At 32.0% G+C, this 26816-nt stretch overlaps 2 protein-coding genes across 2 annotated transcripts; both read left to right on the top strand.

The window, feature by feature from the left end:
- Positions 1-1751: 1751 nt before the first annotated feature.
- On the top strand, positions 1752-14530 carry LOC127264905 (lupeol synthase-like). The gene is made up of 18 exons (XM_051294496.1): positions 1752-2047; positions 9624-9809; positions 10267-10356; positions 10486-10683; positions 10792-10876; positions 10971-11137; positions 11218-11406; positions 11903-12016; positions 12138-12257; positions 12348-12470; positions 12569-12667; positions 12779-12835; positions 12945-12991; positions 13254-13397; positions 13485-13662; positions 13753-13833; positions 13925-14008; positions 14101-14530. The coding sequence occupies exons 1-18, from the start codon at positions 1847-1849 to the stop codon at positions 14209-14211; spliced, it is 2274 nt and encodes a 757-aa protein (XP_051150453.1). The 5' UTR covers positions 1752-1846; the 3' UTR covers positions 14212-14530.
- A 695-nt stretch (positions 14531-15225) lies between these two features.
- LOC127264823 (uncharacterized) lies at positions 15226-25714 on the top strand. The gene is made up of 5 exons (XM_051294369.1): positions 15226-15715; positions 19457-19627; positions 24113-25081; positions 25188-25343; positions 25430-25714. Exons 1-5 carry the CDS (start codon positions 15596-15598, stop codon positions 25712-25714), a joined length of 1701 nt encoding a protein of 566 aa, XP_051150326.1. The 5' UTR covers positions 15226-15595.
- The last annotated feature ends 1102 nt before the right edge of the window (positions 25715-26816 follow it).

The following is a 26816-nucleotide window of genomic DNA, read 5'->3' as shown; positions in this document are numbered from 1 at the left end:
CAAAACTCATAAAGAGATGCAGGGTCACCCTTCTTATCTCAGTCTACCCGCCTGCGGACCAGCTGACTTGCCTATCCGACTGCAGACCACCATTAGACCTGTCTGTCCGACCGCTAACCATTCTACCGAGGACCAGCCGACCATACCAACCGACCGAGGACCTTCCGACCTGCCTATCCGACCGCTAACCAACCGACCTGATCATCCGACCGAGGACCAACCGACCGAGGACCTTCCGACCTGAGCGCAAATTTTTCTTCTTTTCCACCCGACTTCGTGTCTAACTTCCTTTAAGATCCTGCTATCCTTATTTTTATTTTTATTATTATTATTTTTTGTGCGTAACAATTATCAAAGTTGAAATATCCTTGCTATTTTTGACATTTCAAAACTCATAAAGAGATACAGGGTCACCCTTCTTATCTCAGTCTATCCGCCTGCGGACCAGCTGACTTGCCTATCCGATCGCAGACCAGCCGACCTACTTTATCCGACCGCAAACCATGAGACCTGTCTGTCCAACCGCTAACCATCCGACCGAGGACCAACTGACCAAAGACCTTCTGACCTGCCTATCCCACCGCTAACCAACCGACATGATCATTCGACCGAGGACCTTCCGACCTGCCTATCCAACCGCTAACCAACCCACCTGACCATCCGACCAACCCACCTGACCAACCGACTTAAGCACAAATTTTTCTCCTTTTTCACCCGACTTCATGTCTAACTTCCTTTAAGATCCTGCTATCCTTATTATTATTATTTGTGCCGTAACAATTATCAGAGTTAAAATATCCTTGCTATTTTTTACATTTCAAAACTCATAAAGAGATGCAGGGTCACCCTTCTTATCTCAATCTATCCGTCTGCGGACCAGCTGACTTGCCTATCCGACCGCAGACTAGCCGACCTACTTTATCCGACCGCAGACCAGCCGACCTACTTTATCCGACCGCAGATCATCAGACCTGTCTGTCCGACCGCTAACAATCCGACCGAGGACCTTCCGACCTGCCTATCCCACCGCTAACCAACCGACCAGACCAACCGACTGAGGACCTTCCGACCTGCCTATCTGACCGCTAACCAACCCATCTGACCATCTGACCAACCGACCTGAGCGCAAATTTTTCTCCATTTCCACCCGACTTTGTATCTAACTTTCTTTAAGATCCTGCTATCCTTATTTTTATTATTATTGTTATTATTATTTGTGCGTAACAATTATCAAAGTTGAAATATCCTTGCTATTTTTGACATTTCAAAACTCATAAAGAGATGCAGGGTCACCCTTCTTATCTCAATCTATCCGCCTGCGGACCATCTGACTTGCCTATCCGACCGCAGACCAGCCGACCTACTTTATCCAACCGCCCGACCTGCTGACCATCAGACCTGTCTGTCCGACCGCTAACCATCCGACCAGACCAACCGACCGAGGACCTTCCGACCTGTCTATCCCACCGCTAACCAACCGACCAGACCAACCGACCGAGGACCTTCCGACCTATCTATCCGACAGCTAACCAACCCACCTGACCAACCGACCAGACCAACCGACCGATGACCAACCGACCTGAGCGCAAATAATTCGATTGTATATTTGTTTTACAGTTTATATTTCAAATAAATAATGTTTCACTACATTACATTATAGAATAGTCGCGCGGTATACCGCGCAAGAGCGTGTTCTAGTATATATATATATATATATATATGCATATATAAATGACAAAGTTTCTTTCCTACAAATAGCCACACACTGCAGCACTACGCAATAATTTCCCATTCTTTCTTACAGCTAATTCTTCTTCAGGGAGGGGTAATTAAGTAATATTACTTAATGTGGAGGCTGAAGATTGCCGACGGCGGCGGCGCAGGAGAGGTGAGGAGCTGGAACGGCCATGTGGGGCGGCAGCGCTGGGAATTCGAGGCGGCGGGCGCCACCGCCGGCGAAAGAGCGCAGGTGGAAGTCCTAAGGGAGAATTTCACGGCGAACCGGCACCGGTCCAAACAGAGTTCTGATCTCCTCATGCGCATTCAGGCATCAATTTTTATCTTCACTTGCTTTCTATATATATATATTGCTCATATTTTATTTTTTTAAAAAAAATATAATTATGCATTTCAATAATATTTTAAAATATATAATTATAATTTTTTTATATTAATTAAATAGTTTAGTTATTTTAAATTTTAATTTATAATTATTTTTACTAATATATTTTTCAATTATTTATTAATTATACACTACTTACATTTTTGTATTACAGTATAGATAATTTATCCAAATCGGAGAAAGTATATTTTAAGTCTTATGATTTTACAAAAAAAAATGTGACCGAACTATTTGAGGGCTCGGGAGGACTCGATTGTCGAAGCCGACGTTCGTGTCCCGTGCTTAGATTATATTGATCGTTGATTTGATTGGATTCGAACAATTTTTTTATGAGGCCGATATTTTCATATTAATTGAGTATGTCACGATAATTTTTATCGATATACTAATTTTTTTTAATTATTACTTTTTTTCTTATAACTTTTTAATAATTTTTTTTATAATATTATCACTTTATTTTCTTACACACTTTACTTTTTATATTAAATTATTTTTGTTTTCTAATTTTCGTATATCCAAAATTGCATAAATATCCGGAATGACAATAATATTATTTACTATTAGAATATCACACAATTAAATACAAACACATTCCTATATCTTTCTGCTTTAATAGTTAATTAATTAATTAATCCTCTATTAAGTATTAATTAATTAATTAATTAATTTCTCTCTTTTACTTATTACGTATTCTATCTGGGATGGAAGACCTAGACCTGCACGTTGTACCATAATAATAATAAAATAATAACTCACGTCATAAAAAAAATAAAAATAAATAAATAATAATAATAATAATAAAATAGTACGTGAGAAATAATATGATGGTATACGTAAACTTTCTTTTTTTTTCTTTTTAATAATATATAAACTGCAATCACTATTCGAATTCGAAAATGCGTACTGAGTGTATATATATAAACTTTTGATGATGGTATGGTAATGGGATTGAAAAAAAGTACTTCCTCCGTCCCATCTATTATGGACCTATTACTGTAGATACGAAAATTTAGATAAAATATAATTAGTAAGTATTTAAGAAGTGTATTAGTAAAAATAATTATCTTATAATAAAAATAATTGTGGATTAAGATTAAGATAACTAAATAATTTAATTAAGATTAAAAAATTATAAAATTTAAAATGAGATTAAAGTGTATAATTATATTTCCAAAAGAGAAATGGACAAATTATATGGGACGGACGAAAATAGAAAATAGGGACAAATTATGTGGGACGGAGAGAATAATAAAAAGGAGTTTGTTTGTTTATTCTTTAGATTTGCTTTTTTTATACTAAGGTATAAAAAATTTATTTATAATATAAAAAATAATATTTTATATTAAATGTTAATTTTTGTGACAGATTAACGTATATATATTGTGTGGAAAAAAATTAATGGGCAAACAAACTCAGGCTCTCTTCATTTTTTATATTTTTTTTAATATTTTAAGATGTCTGTTGCTTTTTTTATTAATATTTAATTTTTATTGTTCAATTTTTTAAAAGTTTAAAGAATACAAACATTCAAATTCAATCTGGACTAAAAAACATATCATTTTTTTATTTTAAAGTTTTTTTTTTTTTTTATTTATTACATGACCCGCAGCCACTATCCGAAAGTATGCAATGATAAATAAGGGTTTATTTGGTTTGTTTTCAAACTAGTTTCAATACAAATAAATATTATTATATGCAATAAATATGTTCTAACAAAAACACATTGAAAATGTGTAATAAATCAAATAATTCATTTTAAAAATAAATTATTCTTTTTATTTAATATTTTTTGTTTTAAAATTTAATAAAACAAATGTTTAAAATTTAATTAAATTTATTAATTGAGATGAAATAAAATAGAATTATCTTTTATTTTAATAGTTAATTTTAATTTAGTATGTTTTCGTTCGATAAATTTGTGCTTACTTTTTATTTATATATATTTGTCAAAATTTTGTTTCTATACTATAAATAGCAATTTTTTTTTATCTATTTAAATATTATTCTTATTTTAATCTATAATAATAATTTTTGTTGTTATTATTGCATAACACTCTCTTCCGTCCCCAAACACGCTTGGTAGTGATACATTATTTAAGATAATTATATTTAATAAATTAATGATAGTAGGTTAAAAATATAATTTTATTATTTCTTATATGAATAGCATTTTTAAAATACAGATTAATATATATGACTAAAAATATTAGAAATATATTTATATTTTAAAGATGATAGTATTTTAATAAAATATATATATTATAGATATTATAATGTACAAAATAATTTTTTTATATGATATATAAATAAAATATATATTTATTTATGACTACTATAAACTAATTTTATAAAAAAAAAAAAAATTGGAATTTAAAATATAAATAACAATATTTATTTATTGAAAAAAGAGATAGAAATAAAGATAATTTAAGTAATCATGTTAAGAATTTAATTTATTGGATTAATATTTTTTTATTTATATTTAAAATTAATAAATTTATCAAATATAGAAATATATCATATGTTATGAAACAAATTAAAATAAAAAAAAAACATCAATTGTTATGTACGAAAAAAAATATTTACATTATCAATTAAATACATTCTCTAACTAGTTTTAAAAAATATATTTCTACATAATATTTTATACTATTATAATATACTATCTTCATCTCAAAATTAAATACTTTTTTTGTCACGTAATTTTTTAAATAATAATATTTATTTATATATAATACAATTAAGAAGTAAAAGAAAAAAATACTATTAATAATGTGTAAGATAAAAATAATAATATTTATATAATATATTATAAATTATAAAAATAATTTTAATGTAATATAATTAGTAAAAAGATGAATATTTGTTTTGAAATGAATCAAATAAATAATAAATAAATATTTTTTATGGAACAAATGATATACTAACAAATTATTCATTAGTAACTTTTCATTTGATTTTTACATATGAATTATGGTGAATTGATATTTTATACGCATGTAGTGTAATAAATTATAAATTAATATTCCCTCGTCCCACTTAATTTACGCTATTTTCTATTTTCATCTGTCTCATGTATTTGTCATTTTTTTTTTAGAAATATAATTATACATTTTATTTAATTTTAAAATTTAAAACTTATAATTTTTTTATTTTAATTAAACTATTTATTGATTTTAATCTTAATCATAATTATTTTTACTAATATACTTTTTAATTACTTACTACTTATATAATATCTAAAACTCCGGACAAATTAACTGGGATTGAGAGAGTATAATATTCATTTTGCCTTTAAAAAATAATGTAAATAAGTACAAAATAGAGGTACTTTTAAAATATTTAGGTGAAATTTAATTTTTCTAAACAAAACCAGAAATTTTAATTTGAACAACTTAAAATGACAAATGAAAATTTTACTATGTATTAAAAAAGTACTCATTTCATTCCAGAACTATAGTCTGGTTGTGTTTGACACGACATTTAAGGAATATTGATATTATATTGGTAGTGGGTAAAAAAAACGAATAAAAGATTTTTTTGCTCTTGTGAGGGTATTAGTGTGAAAAGTAGTGGCAATTGGGTAATAATAATGAAAAAGTAAAGGTAGTTTTCCAGTGATATGATTATTTATAAAAATAAAACTATTGTTTGAGACGGACAAAAATAATAAATAAAACTATTGTATTGGGACGGAGGGAATAATATTTTTTGTTAATTTTCGTGCACAATCAAACAGGGAACATGATTTTGAAGTATAATTGGCACACCTAATTCCACCCCACCTCTTTAATTCCGATCACTTTCATGCCTACATTTCACAAGGAAGACCCGTGCTAGTTTTGTCAATCTCAACTTTGATTTTTTTTTTATTTTTTTATTTTTTTTTATTTTTTACAAAAAAAAGAAAAATTTTATTATTAATTCTTTTAATGTCTTTTATTTAAAATATATATTCTTTTCTTTTTGTTTTTTTGGTCTCACTTAAATTGGTATATTTTCATTTTTGATAAAATTTACTAAAGTGAAATATACTTAATAAATATAAATTAATTTAATTAACTTAATAATATATAAAGTTATACATCGTGATCCATTAAAACTTTTTTATTTCTATCTATTTTCTCAATTAAAAAATATATTTATTTACATTTTAAAATTCCTATATTTATTTTTATTATTTAAATTTTATTCTTTACTAAATGATATTATTTTATTAAGATATCATATTTAAATATTTAAACACATGTATAAAATTTATTTTAATTATATACAGTGACGGAATTAGGTTTCGAAATTAGACGGACAGAACTATGTAGTCGGTTTTGATATTTTATGATATTATTTAAGTTTTACTATATTTTAAATTGTTAACCGTTGATATTATGTACAAATCAATAGTCCCCAGCCCATATAAATCGGTCTATGATTATATATTAATTATTGTTTTAAAATTAAAAATAATATTATTCATATAAAAAATAATAAAATAATATTATAATTTACTATAATTAATTAATTAAATTTTATTATCTTAAATATCGTATCGCAAATCAAATGAACTATTTAAAATGGAACGGAAGAAATAATATTTTGGCAAACAAAATATATATTTTAAAAGTTAAATCATATCCAAAGAAAAGTAAAGAGAAAATTTGAGTTCGACATGAAATTTAAAAAAGAATAGTATAATATTGAAAGTAAATATTAAATATATAGTAAAAAATTATAGTATTAAAAAACTAAAATATTCTTACAAGTGTATTTGTATAAAAAGTAATAATATTTATGTATAAATAATAAAAAAATAGAGATAGTTTTATTTTTATATGATTATTTATGAAAATAAGATTATTATTTTAAGACGAACAAAAAATGAAAAAAAAAAAAAAAACTATTGTTTTGGGACGGAGATAATGTAATTATACTTCTTCCGTCTACTTACAAAGTATACATATTTCTATTTTAGTTGTCAAATTAAAAAAATAACCATTTCAAAAGTACCTCATTATTTTACAAAATTTCTATTTTATCATCACTTTTTTACTTTTACACCCCAAGTATTTTTACAATGCTTTTAACTATATACTGAAATTAGAATATTGTTATTTTTAAAATTTTGCGCCAGAAATAAATATTTACTTTTAAATTGAACAGAAATAGTATCAAAATATGTGTTACGTAGTTCATATTTGTAACGTGTATTGTATGAATATAGTTCATGTTTTTTTTTCAAAATTTTTTTATTTTTTTTAAATTAAATCAAATTAAAAAATTAAAAATATATAAATAAAATTAAAAATAAATTAAAAATAAGTTTTAAAAAAATAAAAAATAAATAAAAAATCCACGTGTCCGCCAGTTCAGCGCCATGTGTCGCTACCTGGCGGACACGTCACCTCCGGCGAGCCACGCGGGCATGTCCGGCGCCGGAGGACTAAAATAGCGAAAATTTTTCACTTATGAGACTAGTTTGCGACAGGCTCTACTTACGATACTAAAATGATAAGGGGGTCCAGTTACGGAACAAAAAAAACAGTTTACCTTAACATCTATTATGTGACATTATATTATTTTTTATTAGGTTATATATTATTTTATTTGTATTGTATTAATACAGATCAATATTGCATAATTCAATACAATAATAAATGTCATTTATTTCATTCATCCCAAAATAATTGAAACGTTTTTAATTAGTATGCCTCATTTTATTGACATGTTTGTATTTTTAAGTAAAATATACTCATTCAAAATCTATTTTGTAAATTTAAATCAAACTTAATTAATTTATAACATATTGATTTGTGTGATAGCCACTTAAAAGTTTCCTATTTTTATTTTCTTATCAATAAACACATATATTGATGTATATTTAAATTTTTTTATTTTTTATAACATAACCTTCTGTCAATTGTAAAAAGTAGCAGTAGTATTTTATTTTTTTTTACAAAATAATATTAATGTTGTATATATTTTATTAAAATATAATTTTTAAAATTATATATATTTTTTATCTATTAAAAATTTTAATAAATATTTTGGGTGTATTTATTTAGTATTTTAATTCGAGGTATTTTTTATGTAATATATGTGGAATGGTATAAAATAATAATATTTTATTTTGAATGTTGACTATAATATCTTATACTCTCTCCGTTCATTTATTATGTCCATATTTCTCCCTCTGTCCCATTTATTCTGTCATTTTTTTAAAAAAGAATTATACATTTTAATCTTATTTAAAAAAATTTAATTTATATTTTTAAATTTAATTAGACTAATGAGTTATCTTAATTTTAGTTATACGATAATTAATTTTACTAATATATTTTTAATTATTTACTAATTATATCATCCTAAATTTTTGTATTTATTAATACATTTTTAAAAAGAACACGATAGAATTAACGGAGGGAGTATATTGAAATTCGTGTCAGATATAAATGCAGTTGAGCAAACAAATCCTTAACATTATTCACATGAAAAAATAATAGATGTATTTGTTTAGCGTTTTAGTTTAATATATTTTTTTTCTTACGTGAAATAAAGAATTAGATATACTAGGTACTATTCCCTCTATTCCAGTATCCAGCACGAAGTTTTAAAAATATTAGTATTATATTAGGATATAATAGGAATAAAATAAACATAAATAAAATAACTTATTAGATATATAATACAATCACTAAAAAAGAAAATGAATATTTTCTTATGAGAGGGACTAAAATGAAAAAATATATATTTTGCTATGAAACAGAATGAAGTATTATTTAGATACATGAATATTTATACTCCCTCCGTCCCATAAATATAGTCTTAATTGGGTTGGGCATGAGATTTAAGTAACATTGATATTATATTGATAGTTGGTAAAAAGTATAGATAAAAGACATTTTTGCCCTTGTGAGTGTATTAGCGTAAAAAGCGAGTAGTTTTAGGATGATATAATTATTTATGAAAACAAGAACAATTGTTTTGAGAAGGACAAAAAAATGATAAACAAAATTTTTTATTAATATTAATAGAAAATTTTATAAGGGTGTGTTTGTTTGAAGGATTTTGGAGGATTTCCACTATTCATCAAATTTTTTCCCCCCAAAAACATCGAATCAAACACCTATTTTTCATTTTTTATATTATATTAAAAAATAATTTTATATTCAAAACATCACATCAACACCTATTTATATCACATCATACAACTATTCAAATTCAAAATTTTTACTATTCAAATCCCAATCCAAAATCCAAACCCCCAAACAAACAAATAAATTTATTGACTGAACAAACATAATAAAAATTATAATAGTTAAGTTATTAAATTTTGATTGTACTAAATCTGACGGCGGAGGGAGTTTTATTAATAATCACATCTCATATTTATTTATTTTTTTAAATTTCAAATATTTGAAAAAAATGAATATCAAAATAATTCCAAAAAATACGTCCTACTATTTTGGGTGCATGAGTATAATTATTGTATTCATACTATTCTTAGCTAAGGAAGGAAAATACATGTGGCCCTATTCCGGCGCCGGTCAATGTCAGAGAGACTGAACAAATTACAGAGCAAGCGTTGTTGGCCACACTACGGCGAGCCATCGGTTACTACTCCACCATTCAGGCCCACGATGGCCACTGGCCGGCGGAATCTGCTGGTCCATTGTTTTTTCTACCTCCTTTGGTATGTGGCTAACATTGTTGAAGCGGAATTCTACTTTGAAGTTAATTGTCTGTGATTATTGGACTGATTAGATTAAGTGTCTCCGGTGGACGGATACTTTAGCGGTTTTCTAAAAATGTCTGGAAGAAATTGGTTCTGGTAGTTTGTTATTGAGAAATTTCTTCGTCTCCATTTCGTGCGTATAATGTGTTTTTTGAAGATGTTCTTAATGTAGGGGTTTATGGATGTAGTGAAAATGCTCTGCAACATCTATGGCTTTAAATAAAGAATGACTTTGTTTGTTAATTTGTTCGTGAGAATTTTCTTGTTGTTGCACATTCTTGATGTTTCAAGGTGTAGAAAGTTGAAGATGCCAACAATGCCACTGTTCTAATCCAATTTATGCGTTGTTGTGTACGTACTATTGATTGAAAGCTTCCACTTGGATAAGTTTTGAATCGAATTTGGCAATGTGCAGGTTATGGCTTTATATGTTACTGGAGCAATAGAGGAGGTTCTATCGCCACCACATCAGAAGGAGATTATTCGATACATTTACAATCATCAAGTTCTGTTCAAACTCTTGTTTCTAATAAGTTTTATGAACTGATGCAGTTGATCTATGTTCTACTTGTTGGTATGTTTTCAGTAGTTTTAACCTATAATTGTCTCATTATTGATTGGTTTTTGTGGACAGAATGAAGATGGAGGTTGGGGTATACATATAGTTGGCCACAGCACGATTTTTGGTTCTGTTCTTAGCTATATAGCTTTAAGGTTGTTGGGTGAAGGCCCTGAGGATGGTGAAGATCAGGCAGTGGCCAGAGGTCGAAAATGGATACTCGACCATGGTGGCGCTGTGGGCATACCGTCATGGGGAAAGTTTTGGCTCACGGTGGGACGAACAATGTCTTTAACTCCAACAAAACCTATTTGTGCTTTATACGTTTAAGCAGTGTAACAGAACATTTTAGAAACTTGTTTGTTTTTCTTACTGCATCAGGTGTTGGGAGTATACGAGTGGGACGGTTGTAATCCGATGCCCCCGGAGTTTTGGCTGCTTCCAAACTTCTCCCCCATTCATCCAGGTTTTTGCTTAAGTATCTTGAATTTGAATGTGATCATCAAATGTTCATAATTTCATTTAGATCAAGTTATTGAGGCTGTTGAATTTAAATGCAGGGAAAATGTTGTGTTACTGTCGCTTGGTTTATATGCCAATGTCTTACTTATACGGGAAGCGCTTTGTTGGGCCTGTCACGGAACTGATTCGATCCCTAAGGCAAGAAATTTACACACAGCCCTATCATGAAATAAATTGGAACATAGCAAGAAACACTTGTGCACAGGTTTGTTCATCCATAGTGCTCGAAAATTTCGAAAAGAAATGTTGAAAATTGTTGACATGGTATGTTGCTGTGATTCTTAGGAAGACCTTTACTATTCCCACCCTCTTATACAAGATATGCTTTGGGGATTCCTTCATCATTTTGTTGAGCCAGTGCTCAAACGATGGCCATTTAATAAATTGAGAGAGAAAGCCTTAGCAATTGCAATGGAACATGTTCATTATGAGGATGAGAACAGCAGTTATTTATGCATTGGATGTGTCGAGAAGGTAACACAAGTTCATACTAAAATTCTATGCTTTCTTCATATATATATATATATGCATGCCCACACATGTATATCTATACTTTATCAAATTGTAAACTAAATCACTTAGGCCCTATTTGTGAACGCTTTTGTTTTCCGCTTCCAGTTCCTTAAAAATAAAATAAACCTAAAAGTTAGAATTATTAACATAATAGTTGGAATGTTTTCAAAATAAAGTCTAAATTCAGTTAAATGATGCTGATTGTGAGTGTTGAACTTAAAATTCTGATCTAATAGCTAACTGGGAATGTTTCATCGTATTAAGCAGTGAATTGTCAGCCAAAAGTTATTTTATTGAAAAAAAAAATCAAGACATTATTGGAATTAGCCCACAGGCACTTCCAATATTTGGCTGATTTCTTCCTTAGAATATTTCATATGCCTTAACTTAGAAACCATACTAATGAAGGTGTAAAGGCAGGTAATGATGCTACTGAGTCTTATGTTATCCTTTATAGGTTTTGTGTCTGACTGCTTGCTGGGTGGAGGATCCTAATTCCGAAGCATATAAACAACATCTTGCTCGAATACCAGATTACCTTTGGGTGGCTGAAGATGGTATGAAAATGCAGGTACTTTTCTCCTTTCTCTCCTACTAAATTAATGAACATATGTGTATACAATATTTTATATACACATATGTATATATATTTATGTTCTTATTAATGCTGAAGTCAAATCCTAAATTTTCAGAGTTTTGGTTGTCAAATGTGGGATGCTGCATTTTCTGTTCAAGCAATTTTATCAGCTAATCTTGCCGAGGAGTTTTCACCTACTTTGAGGAAAGCCCATGATTTTGTGAAAGCCTCACAGGTTGAATCTGATCCAGTAAAACTAACTGCCGATCAAATAACTCCACTTGTTGTTTTCATGCACTAATTTGACAGTGTGTGTGATCAAAAGGTTCGAGATAATCCCTCTGGTGATTTTCGTAAAATGTACCGCCACATTTCTAAAGGAGCTTGGACATTTTCCATGCAAGATCACGGCTGGCAAGTCTCAGATTGCACAGCTGAAGGACTCAAAGTAATTTTAATTTTCACACTTCAGATTTCTATGTGAGACTGTTAAAGAAATAGATAGATTAGTTTCATGTGTGACATTATATTTTTCTGTCTTCACAGGCTGTTCTTCTCTTCTCCCAAATGTCTCCGGAGCTCGTGGGAGTGAAAATGGAAACTGAGCGCTTGTATGATGCTGTAAATGTGATCTTGTCACTCCAGGTTGAGACTCCTTAAGTATCTTTTCTTCTGTCAATGTGTCGATTTTCAAACATAGTTTTCAAGTCTTTCTAGCCGACATACTCTTCGTTTTTTCTTGAGATGTTGCTATAGAGTGAAAGCGGTGGATTTCCAGCATGGGAACCTCAACGAGCACAACAATGGTTGGAGGTAAGTAATTTCTGTTCTTGCAAAGCTGGAGATTCTGAATCTTATGGTTTACATAATTCTAAGAAATAATTGTTAGTAATGAGATTTATATATTTCATACTGCTTACAGAAATTCAACCCAACTGAATTCTTTGAAGATGTTCTGATCGAACGAGAGTAAGCTCATTTCAACCTGTGCCTTCTACGAATCTCTTGATTCTACCATGTCTTCCGACATTGTTGACATACAGAAGTGCAAATAATGATATGAAGGGCCCTAAAATTCAACTAAAGACATAAATATATCTGTGTGTGTTTAAAATGACAAAGATTTTCTGAAAAATTATGATTACAGCATTAGTTCTTTCCTTAAAAAATTTGTTTACAAGATAGCCTCGAGGCCCTCGACCAATTCATCGCATCCTTGTGTTTCAAATAGTTATGTAGAATGCACTTCCTCGGCAATACAAGCTCTAGCTCTTTTCAAGAAGCTTCACCCCGGGCACAGAAGGAAGGAAATCAAAAGCTGCATATCAAGAGCCATAAGCTACATCGAAAGCACTCAGGAGCCCGATGGTTCTTGGTATGTATTTGTAAATATTCTCCATTGATCCAACTTATACAAGAACATATATTTTGAAACAGAGACTCGAAATCCCATTATCCACAGGTACGGTTGTTGGGGCATATGTTATACCTATGGGACATGGTTTGCTGTGGAGGGTTTGGTTAGCTACGGCAAGAACTACCATAATTCCATAGCGCTGCGAAAAGCATGTGAATTTTTGCTGTCAAAACAATTACCCGACGGGGGATGGGGTGAGAGTTATCTTTCAAGTTCAAACAAGGTTGGCATTAAACATTGCTACTCCACAATAAAAAAAATGGAATATTATTGTTTTTTCGATATATATGTATTCTTGGTTGTTGGTATGTAGATCTACACTAATCTTGAAGGTGAAAAGTCGAATTTGGTTCAAACTTCATGGGCCTTGTTGTCCCTCATTGATGCTGGACAGGTTAGCTCGCGAATCTTTAGATCGATGTTATTCTAAAGAAGACAAGCATTGCTTATGCTTCTGTTTTTTTTCTTTTTTCGATTAAATTCAGGCTGAGATTGACCCTTTGCCCATACACCGTGGATTGAAGCTTCTAATCAATTCCCAGATGGAAGATGGCGACTTTCCTCAACAGGTCAGTCGACATACATTATTTTTTAACGTTATTCATCAACATATACACGAGAACAGGATGCATAATCGAGCCATTTTAATAATGTGGAATAGGATATAACGGGCGTGTTCATGAAGAATTGTACTCTTAACTATTCATCATATCGCAACATCTTCCCCATTTGGGCACTCGGCGCATATCGTCGCCGGCTATTCCAAGCTTAGTTGCCTACAATGAATGGATAGATGCATGCATAAAATGGTGAATAAGCTAAGTGAGTTACTCATTATCAATAACTTTCATTTGTGTATCCTATTTACTTAAAAACTTTGTCGAACCATTTATAAGAAAGACCATGTATCCTATTTACTTAAAACTTTGTCGAACCATTTATAAGAAAGACCACGTGATGGTTGTATCCAAGATTGTTAGATTATAAGTTCTTGAAATGTGAATATGATTGTACTCATGGAGGTAGATTGAGTCAATATTTTATGGAGTTTATGGATAGCAAATAAAATAAATATTTGTTCTCTCTCCAAATTTGTTTGGTATTTTTATTTTAAAAAAATATAATACATCATGGGAAAAAAATCAATTTTGGTTATAATAGAATCAAAATTGATCAGTTTTGATCCAAACGTAGAACATTCATCGATTTTAGTCTCATTATAAATAATTTCAATCAATTTTGGTCCAATTGTTAAAGAAAACTAATGAAAATTGTTGACGCGGACGTAACAGAGTTGACATGGTAGCGGATTTGGAAACAATACGACCATGTTGTCACAAGGTCGTGTATAATTCAATGTATAACTATACATGGTCATGTTGTCACACGGTCGTGTTTAATTCTACACGGTATACCTTTATGTTTTGCTCTAAAATTTTATTTTTTTTGTTATATTTTTTTTTAAAAAAATAAAATTAAATTTATAATAGTTGATATAGTTAAAATGGAAAAAAAAATAGTAATTCTAATATAATTAAAATGTATTAATTTTAGTTCAAATATAAAAGTTTATCGGATATATTCTTTTAGAAGATTATTCACCAAAATTTTTCCTCTTACAAATATCCAATTACATAACTATTTTTTTGTTTTTTATATTACATTAAAAATTAATTTTACATTTCAATACAATTATACATGAAAATTTTTTGGTGAATAGCATAATTTATTTATTATCCATGTATAATTATATTGAAAAGTAAAATTCCCTATAACTCATCAAATTCTTTTTTTTTTTAAACCAAAACACAAAACAAACACTTATTTCTCCACTAAAAATCGATTAATTTAATAATCAATTAAATTGTACACTCAACCAAAAAGAAAACTAGAACTGTTGACTTAATTTTTTTATATATGGTGTCTATGTGTGCACATTGGAACTTTTTTTTATTTATTAATATAAAATTTCTATTTTTCAACAAATATTCAAACATGATATTAGAGCCAATTTAGTTTTTTTTTTTTTTTTTGCTCAATGTGTCGTCATCTCGTTTTCATTGTCAAATGCCACATCGCCGGCACCACCGCCTTCGCCTCCTCGAGACCGGCCGGCTCCTGAAATTTGGTCGCCATCACCGGCGCGTCGCACCTCCATGCGCCGGCGATGCAAATCAGCGTCAGAGGCCTTTACGCTGTCGTCTCTTCCCCCCGCACGTGACGGCGCGCCTGGTGGCTTCCGGCCACCGCCTCCTGCTTCGATCCCCGACGTCCTGGTATGGTCGATTTTGCCATCTGATTTAATTTAATTCGAGACTGTTACTGGGTTGGCTTGCCTAGTCTAATTTTCTGCACGATTCTTTTGCGTGCTCTATATTATTTCTGATCTTCTCGCTTCATAGTATGTCTCTTAATATGGATCGTGTAGACGTTTCCGGAATTACTGTTCTTGTTACTGGTGATAATTATGATTTATGGGCTGAATCCATGAAGAGCTTTTTGATTAGTAAAAGATTATGGCGCTATATTACTGGCGACTTTTCTGCACTGATTGCTCATGTTGTCACTTCTACGTCGCCACTCAGGAATAAGGAGTTCACGAATTATCGAAATGCGTTGGATGAGTGGGATAGTAAGAATCACATTATTCTTACTTGGATTCCGAATACCTCTTCCAAGTCCATTCAGATTCAACTTCATTGGACACTGCCAAGAAAGCTTGGGATTATTTGCAACATCGATATCAGGCCATTGGAAGCATGCATTATCATCGGCTTATCGGGTCATTGAATGCACTAACACATGACTCGCGCCAGGATATGAATGAGTTCCTTTATACTATGCAGTCTATGTGGGATCGCAATGATGGGGCAGACATATAGATTGAGCACTTTCGGTTGATTCAGCTCTTGATGAAGTTTGGTCCAGAATATGAGTATGTTAGGGGTGAGCATTTGGATTTTCGGTTCAAATTTCGTCAAATCCGAACCGATCCAAAAATCCAAAATTTTTGAAAAAGGTATTCGAACCGAACCGAATTAACCGAAAAATCTGAAATCCGAATTAAAAAATCCGAACCAATCTGAAAAATTCGAAAAAAATCTAAACTTCAAAATCCGGATGAAAAAATTCGAACCAAATCGAAATATAAAAAAAAAAACTCTATTTTTTGAAATAATATTTTAAAAAAACACAATCATAATATATAAAACGACACAAATAAACATCATAATGCATCAAATAAACTACAAAGATATATCAACAAAGAAACTAAGCACAAATAATTAAATAAATCTTATAATTCAACAAACAAATTAACGCAAATTTCAACAAACAAAGTAAGCACAAATAAGTCTATTAATGCAAGTTATGCACCAAGCAAACCAAGTTTAAATTTCAACAAACAAACTAAGAAAAATAAATATGTTAACGCAACAAAACACCAAGACAATTCACCCATTCATAGTCACACTACAATGATCATTCATTTCAAAACTAAATTAAAAAATTCATTAACCATTTAATCAATTATTTCCGAATTGAAGAGAAGAAAACCTACAAGATGGACAATAATAATGATGTCGATAAAAATTTTAATAACCTATAATAGGAAGATAGATATATATAAATTGAATTGAAGTTAGAAAAGCATGGAAAGTATACAACTTAAAGCAATCACGTGAAGTTGTCCATCTAGATGGAATCTTAAACTTAAGACAAGCCTTAGACATAAAGTATTGAAATCCCTCTCTTTCAACAAATTTAAAAGGTAAGTCATCAACAATAATCATATGAGCTAAGACATTCCTAACTTCTTTTTAATCAAAACTCCAAGCACTAAGATATGAACTTTGTCTAGATGGCAAAATCAATTGTGATTGCTTAAGATCTATGTTTCCGACTTTTTTGCATTCAAATAGCATTAAGTGTAGTAGTCTAATTTTTAGAATCACCACCAAATATTCTCCCATAACGCACACACTTAGCTTTGTCTTACATATCATTATCTATAAAATGCTAAAAATGATCCCAAACATGTGATCTTTTTTGCATAGTTTTCTCTTTTTACATTAGGATTGAGTAGGTTGAGAACTTCTACCACCTCCATCGTCATCATGCGTAGTATTCTCAACATATAATCCAGGTCCACGAGTGCTTTCAGATGTATCTTCAAATATTTCAATGTTATTCGACATCTTCAAGAAAAATAATATAAAAAGGAGAAAGTGAGTTAATAATTCCTTTATTGCAAATAAAATATTTGAATACAAATAAATAAATAAATACTTACCTTACAACATAGAAAGCTTCTAATTTATACTAAAAAATCAACAATAAAAAAATTTATTCAACATATTAACAGCATATGGCAATATTTTAAGATAAATAATAAGAATCAATATAATTTTTTTTAAAAAAAAAATCTACATAAAAAATCAAACTTACATATTAAACAATAAACAACATATCTACAAAAGTATTTTATATTTCAACATGTTTACAAATTTCAATACTAAAAAAACCAAAACACAAAATAACTTAGGAGTACAGGAGTAATAATAAACAAATAATAAATCAATATAAGAAATTAAACAAACAACCGAAATAATCATAAAAAAAACAATAATTTAAACTCACCAGAAGTAAAAAAAGCCCACCGAAGTGATCGAACTGAACGAAAGCAACAACTGTGACCGAACCAAACCGAATCAACAGTGGGAATCAATACTTTCGAACAATGGAGAGAAATAGAGGTAGGAACGATGGCGACGCATGGGCGATGGAAACGAGCAAGGAGGAGATAGGAACGACCGAATGATGATGGCGGTCACGACGGGGTTGGGAGAACGCCTCGACGACTCGACGAGAGGAAAGCTAGGGATCGTCTCTACTCTCTAATCGGCATGAATTACAGAGTTGGGTATTTGGTTTGGACTTTGGTATCATTTATTAATACGTAATATTATATAATTATATTTCATATTTTATTTTATTTTAAAATTCCTATTAAAATAATAAATATACATAATAAAATAATAATAAAGTATATTAATATGTATAAGTAATTTTATTTTTATATTTATGATAAAATATTAAATATATAATATAAAATATTAATAAATTATCATTCGGATTTCGAATTGGATCAGATTTTTAGTACACCAATTCGATTCGATCCAAAAATTCAAAATTTCTAAAATTTGTGATCAGAACCGATCCGAAAATCCGAATCAAATTTTAGATTTTGGTTTGGTTTGCAACCGATATCTGAATTTCGGACATTTTGCTCACCCCTAGAGTCTGTGCATGCTTCATTGCTTCATCGTCATCCCTTGTCTTCCTTGGAGACAGCGATGAAGGATATTTTGTTTGAGGACACCCGCCTCAAGATGATCTAGGCTCTTACCCTTGATTCGGCTTTGGCAGTTTCATTTTCTACTCCATATCGCCGAGATAATCGCAAGGATGCCCAACCACTTCAATCTGATAAATTTCACAGTTGCCCGAATGTTGATCATCTCTATATCCACTAACCTAAGGTTGAGTGTCACTACTGTCATCAGAAAGACCACATCCGTTCACATTGTCCTAATAATCCCAAGGCTAGTCAATCCTCTTCCGGCTCTTTCTCTGCCATTGTTGTTACCACTAACGTATCACAGTCGCCTTAGCCGTCTCCCACTCTTGAGGACCTCTGTTACATGCTTACTCAAGTTTTATCAATCCATCATTCCTTAGCCTTGACATCAGGTAACAACACATGGTATATTGATTCTGTCTGTTGTAACCACATGACACCTGACCCTCGTCTTTTACATTCCTCCAAACCCGTCACATCGTCCCCTCATATACTTACCGTTGATGACACCTCCATGCGCATTACTTATACTGACCTTATATTGTCCCCCCACATCGATGATGTTTAGGTCATTTCCAAATTAGCCTTAAACCTTACTTTTATCGGTCAGTTGGTTGAGCAGAATCGTACTATAATTTTCTATTCTTCTGGTGTGCAGGTTCAGGACACGTGGACGGGTCGCATGACAGACACCTATTTGAGCTTGACCACCTTCACCCTCGCTAGACACTATCTTTTTCCGCTGCAGTTTCTCTTTCTTCTTCCTATCACTAGCACCACAGACTTGGTCATGTCTCTCTATCTAAACTCAAGTCTCTTTCAAATACAGGTGTTTTAGGTTCAATTTGTTTTGAGTCTTTTGATTGTTTGCATTGTAAACTTAGAAAACAACTAGCTTTATATTTTTTGAACTTGTCTATTGCTGATAAATCTTTTTCGTTAGTACATTCTGACATTTGGGGGCCTCTCTTATTGCTACTCTTACTTGGTTTTGTTACTTTGTGTGTTTTTATTGATGATTACTCTCGCTTTACTTAGATTTACTTTATGCATAAGCGGTCTGAACTTGCCTCCATTTACTCTGCATTCGCAGCCCTCGTGTCCTATTCAGACTCTTCGCACTGACAATGTCCTCGAATATAATGATTTTATCATTCTTAGTTTTCTGTCCATCCAGGGTACTCTTGTCCAACAATCTTGTCCTTACACATCTCAGCAAAATGGTAAGGCAGAGCGCAAGCATCGTTATATTTTAGACACAGTTTGAGCCATGTTGTTATATGCTAGATGTCCAAATAGGTTTTGGAGTGAGGCTGCTCTTACTACTGTTTATAATATTAACCGCTTACCCTCCTTTATATTTCAAGATACCACACCTTTTGAGAGGCTCCTCCGCTAGTTACGTGATTACTCTCATGTTCATCCTTTTGGTTCTGTCAGCTTTGTTCATCTTTCTCATCATGAATGAAATAAATTAGAACCACGAACCCTGTTTGTGTTGTTTTCTTGGGTATGAGATAGAACATAAAGGTTATAGATGTTAGGATCCTATGTCGAATCGTCTACGTATCTCTCAGGATGTTACTTTTTGGGAGCATAAGTTAGTTTCCTCTGAGTCTAAATTTTCCATTTCATTTGAGTCGGAGTTCCCGTTCTTTGTTCTGGATTCATCTTCTTCTCCCGCAGGTCTCGAACCCCTGTTTGTTCCTACTGGTCTGTCTGATGTTGATCCTTCCCCACCAGCTGATCCACATGCGCCTCCGGAGCCGGTGTCCAATCCTCCAGAAGTTCCAGTTCCTGCTGCCACTGATCGGCGACCAATCCGTGTAAGTCGCCCTATCTCATATCTACTCGATTATCATTGCTTTTTTGTTATTTTATCTCACCATGAACCCAGGACCTTTTGTAAGGCGAACTTTGATCCCTTGTGGTGCGACGCTCTGTCTGAGGAATTGCAGGCTCTTGAGAAGATCGGCACGTGGGATATCGTCGATCTCCCTCCTGGCAAGAAACCTATTAGCTGCAAGTGGGTGTGCAAAATCAAAACTCACTCTGATGGTTCTGTTGAGTGCTACAAGATGAGCCTTGTATCCAGAGGTTTCTCGCAGGAGTATGATATTGATTATGATGAGACATTTACTCTAGTTGCTCACTTGACATTTGTCCATTGTCTCCTTACAGTTGCCATTGTTCGACGTTGGCAACTATTATAGTTGGATGTGAAGAATGCATTTCTTCATGGAGATTTGTCTGAGGAAGTCTACATGACTCCTCCACGTGGTTATATTTTTCAGGAAAGGTATGTATTTAAGTTGCAACGTGCCCTTTATGGACTGAAGCAGGTGCCCTGAGCTTAGTTCACCAAGTTTAGTGTTGCGCTCATTCAGTATGATTTTTTTGCATCTCCTTATGACTCTACTCTCCTTATTCGTCGTTCTCCTGCGGGGATCATCATTGTCTTGTTTTATGCGGATGACATGGTTATTACCGGCAACGGTACTTTTAGTATATCCGATCTACAGACCTACCTCTATCGACACTTCGACATAAAAAGTCTTGGTCAGCTCCGCTACTTTATTGGACTTGAGATCTTTGACACTCCAGATGACATATATCTATCTAAGACGAAATATGCATCTGAGCTCATATCTCGTTTAGGTCTGACTGATAGCCAGATTGCATCGACCCCTCTCGAGGAGAACTTCCAACTTGCTTCTTTCGACGACACTTCACTAGAGAATCCGTCCCGCTATCGGTGTTTGTGGGATTCCTAATCTAACGGTCACTCGCCCTGACATAGCTCATGTGGTTCATGTTGCTGCTCAATTCATGACTAATCTCCGGAGAGTTCACTATGCTGCTATGTTGCACATCCTTCGTTATGTCAAGGGAACACTCCTATATGGTCTTTCACTTTTATGTTGACTCTCCATTTGTTCTTGCTGGTTTCTCTAATACTGATTGGGCAGGTGATCCGATTGATCGTCGCTCCATCATAGGTTATTGTTTTTTTCTTGGGAGCTCCCTTGTTTCTTGGCACAACAAGAAACAAACTCTCATTTTTCACTTCATTACAGAGTCTGAATATCGTGTTATTGCGGATTCGACTTCAGAACTCATTTGACTTCATCGGCTTCTTTCTGATCTCGGGGTTCCTCAGCCTTCTTCCACTTTCCTCCATTGTAACAACACGAACGCAATCCAGATCTCTCATAATGATGTGTTTCACGAGCGCACTAAACATATTGAGTTGACCGCCACTTTGTTCGTCAGCATGTTCGTGCAAGTACTGTTCATCTATCTCTTGTCTCTTCCGATGATCAAACTACTGATATCTTCACCAAATCTCTCTCCCTAGGCCGGTTCTCCACATTGTTGAACAAACTCAAATTGATTTCTACTTTATCCCTTGAGTTTGAGATGAGCATTAACATATTTTTATATATTGTCATTTGAGGCTCATATATATGCGTGGATATATGCACATTGAAACTTTTTTTTCATTATTATTAATATGCAATTTCTATTTTTCCGTAATATTCAAACAAGAACCAATATAATAGTACAAATATACATTAAATTTTGAAAAATATATATATACATTTTAAAAATATATATTCAATTTTGATACAAAATTTTAAAAATAATAATAGTATTTTAATTGTAGTAGATACTTAAAAATAATACAAAAATAATTTTATTTGCCTTTTAATTTAAAATAATTATGTGATCGTGAAATAAAAATATTTGTATAAAGAAAAATAAAAAAAGCTAGGCTCACGGTTAAAGAAAATTCCCTCCAAAGGGGGAAGAATAGCAATTGGCCCTCCATTCAAAATTGCAACTCCCAACCAACCCAAATCTTAACCTGGAACTGAAATTGCGCGGCAGAATGAACTCAGGCGACAACGGAACGGAAGGATTTAGCGGCGGCATCCACTACAATTGATCGTCTTTACTGGGGTATGCTTGGTATGGTATGGTATGGTATGGTATGGATTTCTTTCTCTAGATTGTCTCTTTTACAGAGTGAGAATTCGCACGCACGCACGCTGGCTAGGACGTTTGTATCCCGTTTAGTTTGGCTGCATTGAAACCTGTTAATTACTACAAACGTACGCCTGCCTGCATCGTTGATCTTTTGTTTTGTTTTCTTTAATCGATCCATGCTGAATTGAATTGATGTTGCTTGGTTTCAAGTCCGTTTCTGTAGAGACCCTTGATATTCTAATCTTTTTATATTGTAACGAACAAATATCCGAAAGGGAAGGAAGAAGGTGGCATTTGAAATGAAATTTACTCATTTTAGGGGATTCCAGTGGCTTTCCTAAACCTCTTAGCTACTATCCAATGATGTTAATGTATTACTACTATTTATTATTAGTCTTGAGTATTGTAGAACCTCAAGATATTCTTCTTGTTGTGCAAACCAAATGGAATGACTACTTTAGCTAGGTTTTAATTTCTCATTAGTTGGACACATTTTGTTCAAGGTTAACATTTGATCCTTTATTATATGTGGATTTGTAATCTATCATTTTTGTGTGATAGGACTGATAGCTGAAATAAATGTCTTCAAGGGTTTAAATTATTGTCAATAAACAAAACTAGCTTAGCTACCTGTGTTCACTAACAGTCAAAGAGAAATGCCAGTAATGGTAAATGAGAAGGTTGATTTGATTGTGGCAGTTGCTCGCATAGACATAGATAGTGGACTTTTCCATTGTATTGTACAAGAGTGCCCTTAGATTTTGAAACTTTGGGAACAAAATTTATACCTTTTAAATGAGATCGAGCAAAATGTGTTTGCATCCAAGACAAATATTATGATGTACACAAGGAACAATTAATGAATATTAAGTTTTTAGCACATTCCAGCACCTTCTCTTTTGTCATATTAAGTCAATCACTATTGTTTTAAATTTAACATTGTTTTTAAGTTGTTGAACTGATCATGTTGTTGGCAATATCACATATCTTAAAGCTGTCGTAGCTAGCTGAAGTTAAACTGTTCTGGCCGGGGTTTGTGGGGACCCTTTCTGTATCATATCGATCTGTCATTTCTTTCAGGAGTGCATGCACACACATACACATGTTCTTTGTATTGCAAGCTTACTCTAAGTTCAAAGTTTTATTATGTGATTCATTTGTTGATTGATTGGTACTTCCTAAATGCACTGGCACTTCATATGCTGGTTTGGAACATTATTAATTGTTTAGAGAGTGATCATCTGACTAATTTAATTTGTTTAGGGATACTATTAAGCGATAATTTTGCTTTCTCTGATACTGAATGGGCTTTTGTCATTTCTAGAAACCAATGGCTGGAACTACAAATCCGAATCAAGAGGGAGTTGACTGTGACAATGACTCTTCATCAAATGAAAATTTAATCGTAGAAGCTGATAATACACTGGGGACGCTGCTCCCAGAAATGCAGAGGAATATAATGTCTCTACTCCCTACAACAGATGCGGCAAAAGTGGGATTAATGTCCAAATCTTTGAGGCAAGCATGGCTTTCAGTTCCTATCCTCATTTTCGACTATTCTAGTGAAACACAGAGGATGAAGGATTGTTATGAAGAGTTCATCAATAACACACTTGCTCGCCACGACGACTCACACGTTAAAATCTTTGAAATCCGTCTTTGGCCCATCCAGCGTTGTCGCATCCCTATTAGGAATGAGTGGATTGGATTTGCCGCGGGGCATCATTCCAGAACTCTTGTCCTTTATGGAATCATGACTAAAGACGAAATTCGTATGCTTCCCAAGTCCATATTTTCATGCGAACATCTTGTTAACTTAGAAGTGGCAGTAATGGATCTTGTGCTGACTTGGCCTGACAAATCCAAACTCCCCAACCTCAGGAAGTTAAACGTGAAATTTGCTGACATTCCCGCGTCATTTATGGATCAGCTATCGTCAACCTTTCCTGCACTGATAAAGCTGTCTATGATCTTCTGCAATATTATCTTTACCGGAGTTATCTCTGTTTCTTCAACTGGATTAACAGAACTCATAATGTGCGATTGCCTTGAGATGGATAAATGCTCGGTTGTGCTTCAGAATGTTCCCAACCTTGCTGCATTTACGTATATACACAGTAACTCAGAAAGAAAGGAGTTGGTCGTGCCTTCTACGGCCGTTCAGTTGGTTATCAACGGCAATAATTCTTATGTGCATGCTCAAACGCTCAATGATTTGAGTCGAGCAGTGATTAAAGTCACAAAGAAGCTTTTATGCAGCGGTTTTCATCCACTGAAAGCATGGCTCGTCGAGGTAAAGTTGGTTAATTAACCACCTTGCCACTTGTAGACAATCATTTGCAAGAGAGGAGCTAATTATTACAAGATTTAGTTACGATTTCTTTCTTTGTTTGGTTCAGCATCTTGCCATGTTTCGAAATCTTCAAGGACTATTGTTTTTACCTAAGTTGGTGGTTTTGGAGATATGTATGTGGCCAGTGACAGAGCATGTTCGAGTGCTGATGCAGCTCATTAGCCAATGTCCGAATATCTCCAGATTGCATGTTCTTATTGAGGTAAAAAGCTACACCTAACACACTGTGATATTTAGCTTCTTTCGGTTCTAGGCTCGACTGTTTTTTTCTTTCTTCTTTTTTGTCAGAGACCGGCACAAAGAGAAGATGCGGAGGTGGGCAATGGTGATCAAGTCTTTCTGAATTGTAAACGCGATGGATTTTTTCAGAACTTAGAACGTGTCCTTATTGATGATTTTAAGGGAGATGAAGCAGATATGCTTCTTGCAAGGTGTTTGCTTGCAAACTCTCCTACATTGCGTGACCTTATGATTTCAGTGAATCGTCTTTCTGAGATGGTTTCGACGTGGATGAGCATTCTTCAGTTCGAGAGTGCTTCTCAGGAAATCGTTGTATGCTTAACCGGGTGGTGAGTTTTTTTTTTTTTTTTTTTTTTTTTTTTTAGTTTGTTTGATAGTTTGAATTTTTTAATTGAAATTTGAATAAATAAAAGTTTTGAATTGAAATAATTAAGCGAAAGTATCAGATCAGACTCTATCCCTTTTATCTCCACATACATAATTTATGTCAGTATAAATAGGTTACACAAATTTATAAATAAGCCAGACTTTGATTTTATAATCTTTTTATTACAAACTAATAGGCCAGGTTCAAGTTTTAGGATGTTTGACAATTATTCAGTTAGTTGGTTTGCCTAACTTAATATATTAGTTGTTTGAGCTAAAATATCTGATAAAATAGCGGTTTTGTATTAGATGTTTATACGTACGAACTTTACATAATAGGTGGGTAGTTTTTATCTGTTAATTGATTCGATTCACGGTTAGTTTTTAACTAACTAATTAAATTAGTTATTTGTATTGACATATTTGATAAAACAACGATTTGTTATTAACTCTTTACAGATAAAATGACAATGGATGGCATTTATTTAAAAATATTCAATTATATTATTTGGAATTTAGAATTTTAATGATTTTTGTTGTTTATTATTGAAAATTGTAAAAATATTATTAATATATTTATTTTTAAAATTTTTTAAGTTATTTTATTTTTAAAAAATAATTTACTTTTACGGAAAAGTATAATAAATTATTTATCGAAAATAATATAAAATATAAAAATATAAATTTCTAGTATATGGATTTTAATTATATTAATTATTAAATAATTTATTATTATAACTTTTAGTAAATTTTATCTATTTATTTTTTAAATATAAAATAGATATAATATATTAATAATATTTTTATTTTTCTTAATTTAATAAATTAAAAAAATATATATATAAAATAATTGATAATTTTAATTACTTAGAAATTTAAAACATAAAATCATAATATACCATAAATATATATTAAAATAATAAATAAAAATATATGTGAAAAAATAATTAATATTTAATGATAAATATGAAATTAAGATAATTAAAGTGAAAATACGGATAAAACAGCTTTTAACTACGCCACTAAGTATCCCTTACTGGACAAAGTCAACCCTTTTTCGCATATACCA

Source organism: Andrographis paniculata, unplaced genomic scaffold (genome assembly GCF_009805555.1).
Source record: "Andrographis paniculata isolate CXL003 unplaced genomic scaffold, ASM980555v1 Contig71END, whole genome shotgun sequence".
NCBI classification, from domain to species: Eukaryota; Viridiplantae; Streptophyta; class Magnoliopsida; order Lamiales; family Acanthaceae; genus Andrographis; species Andrographis paniculata.
Note: the sequence above shows the minus strand (reverse complement) of the source record. Positions and strands in the feature narration are given on the sequence as shown.

What these genes read in the sequence shown, in the direction of transcription:
- LOC127264905 (XM_051294496.1), top strand. Translation starts at nt 1,847, where the DNA reads ATGTGGAGGCTGAAGATTGCCGACGGCGGCGGCGCAGGAGAGGTGAGG. An exon ending in CAGGAGCCCGATGGTTCTTG is followed by an intron (nt 13,398 to 13,484) that starts GTATGTATTTGT and finishes CATTATCCACAG; the next exon opens with GTACGGTTGTTGGGGCATAT. An exon ending in ATGGCGACTTTCCTCAACAG is followed by an intron (nt 14,009 to 14,100) that starts GTCAGTCGACAT and finishes AATGTGGAATAG; the next exon opens with GATATAACGGGCGTGTTCAT.
- LOC127264823 (XM_051294369.1), top strand. Translation starts at nt 15,596, where the DNA reads ATGCGCCGGCGATGCAAATCAGCGTCAGAGGCCTTTACGCTGTCGTCT. An exon ending in CAAGTCTCTTTCAAATACAG is followed by an intron (nt 19,628 to 24,112) that starts GTGTTTTAGGTT and finishes TGTCATTTCTAG; the next exon opens with AAACCAATGGCTGGAACTAC. An exon ending in TGAAAGCATGGCTCGTCGAG is followed by an intron (nt 25,082 to 25,187) that starts GTAAAGTTGGTT and finishes TGTTTGGTTCAG; the next exon opens with CATCTTGCCATGTTTCGAAA.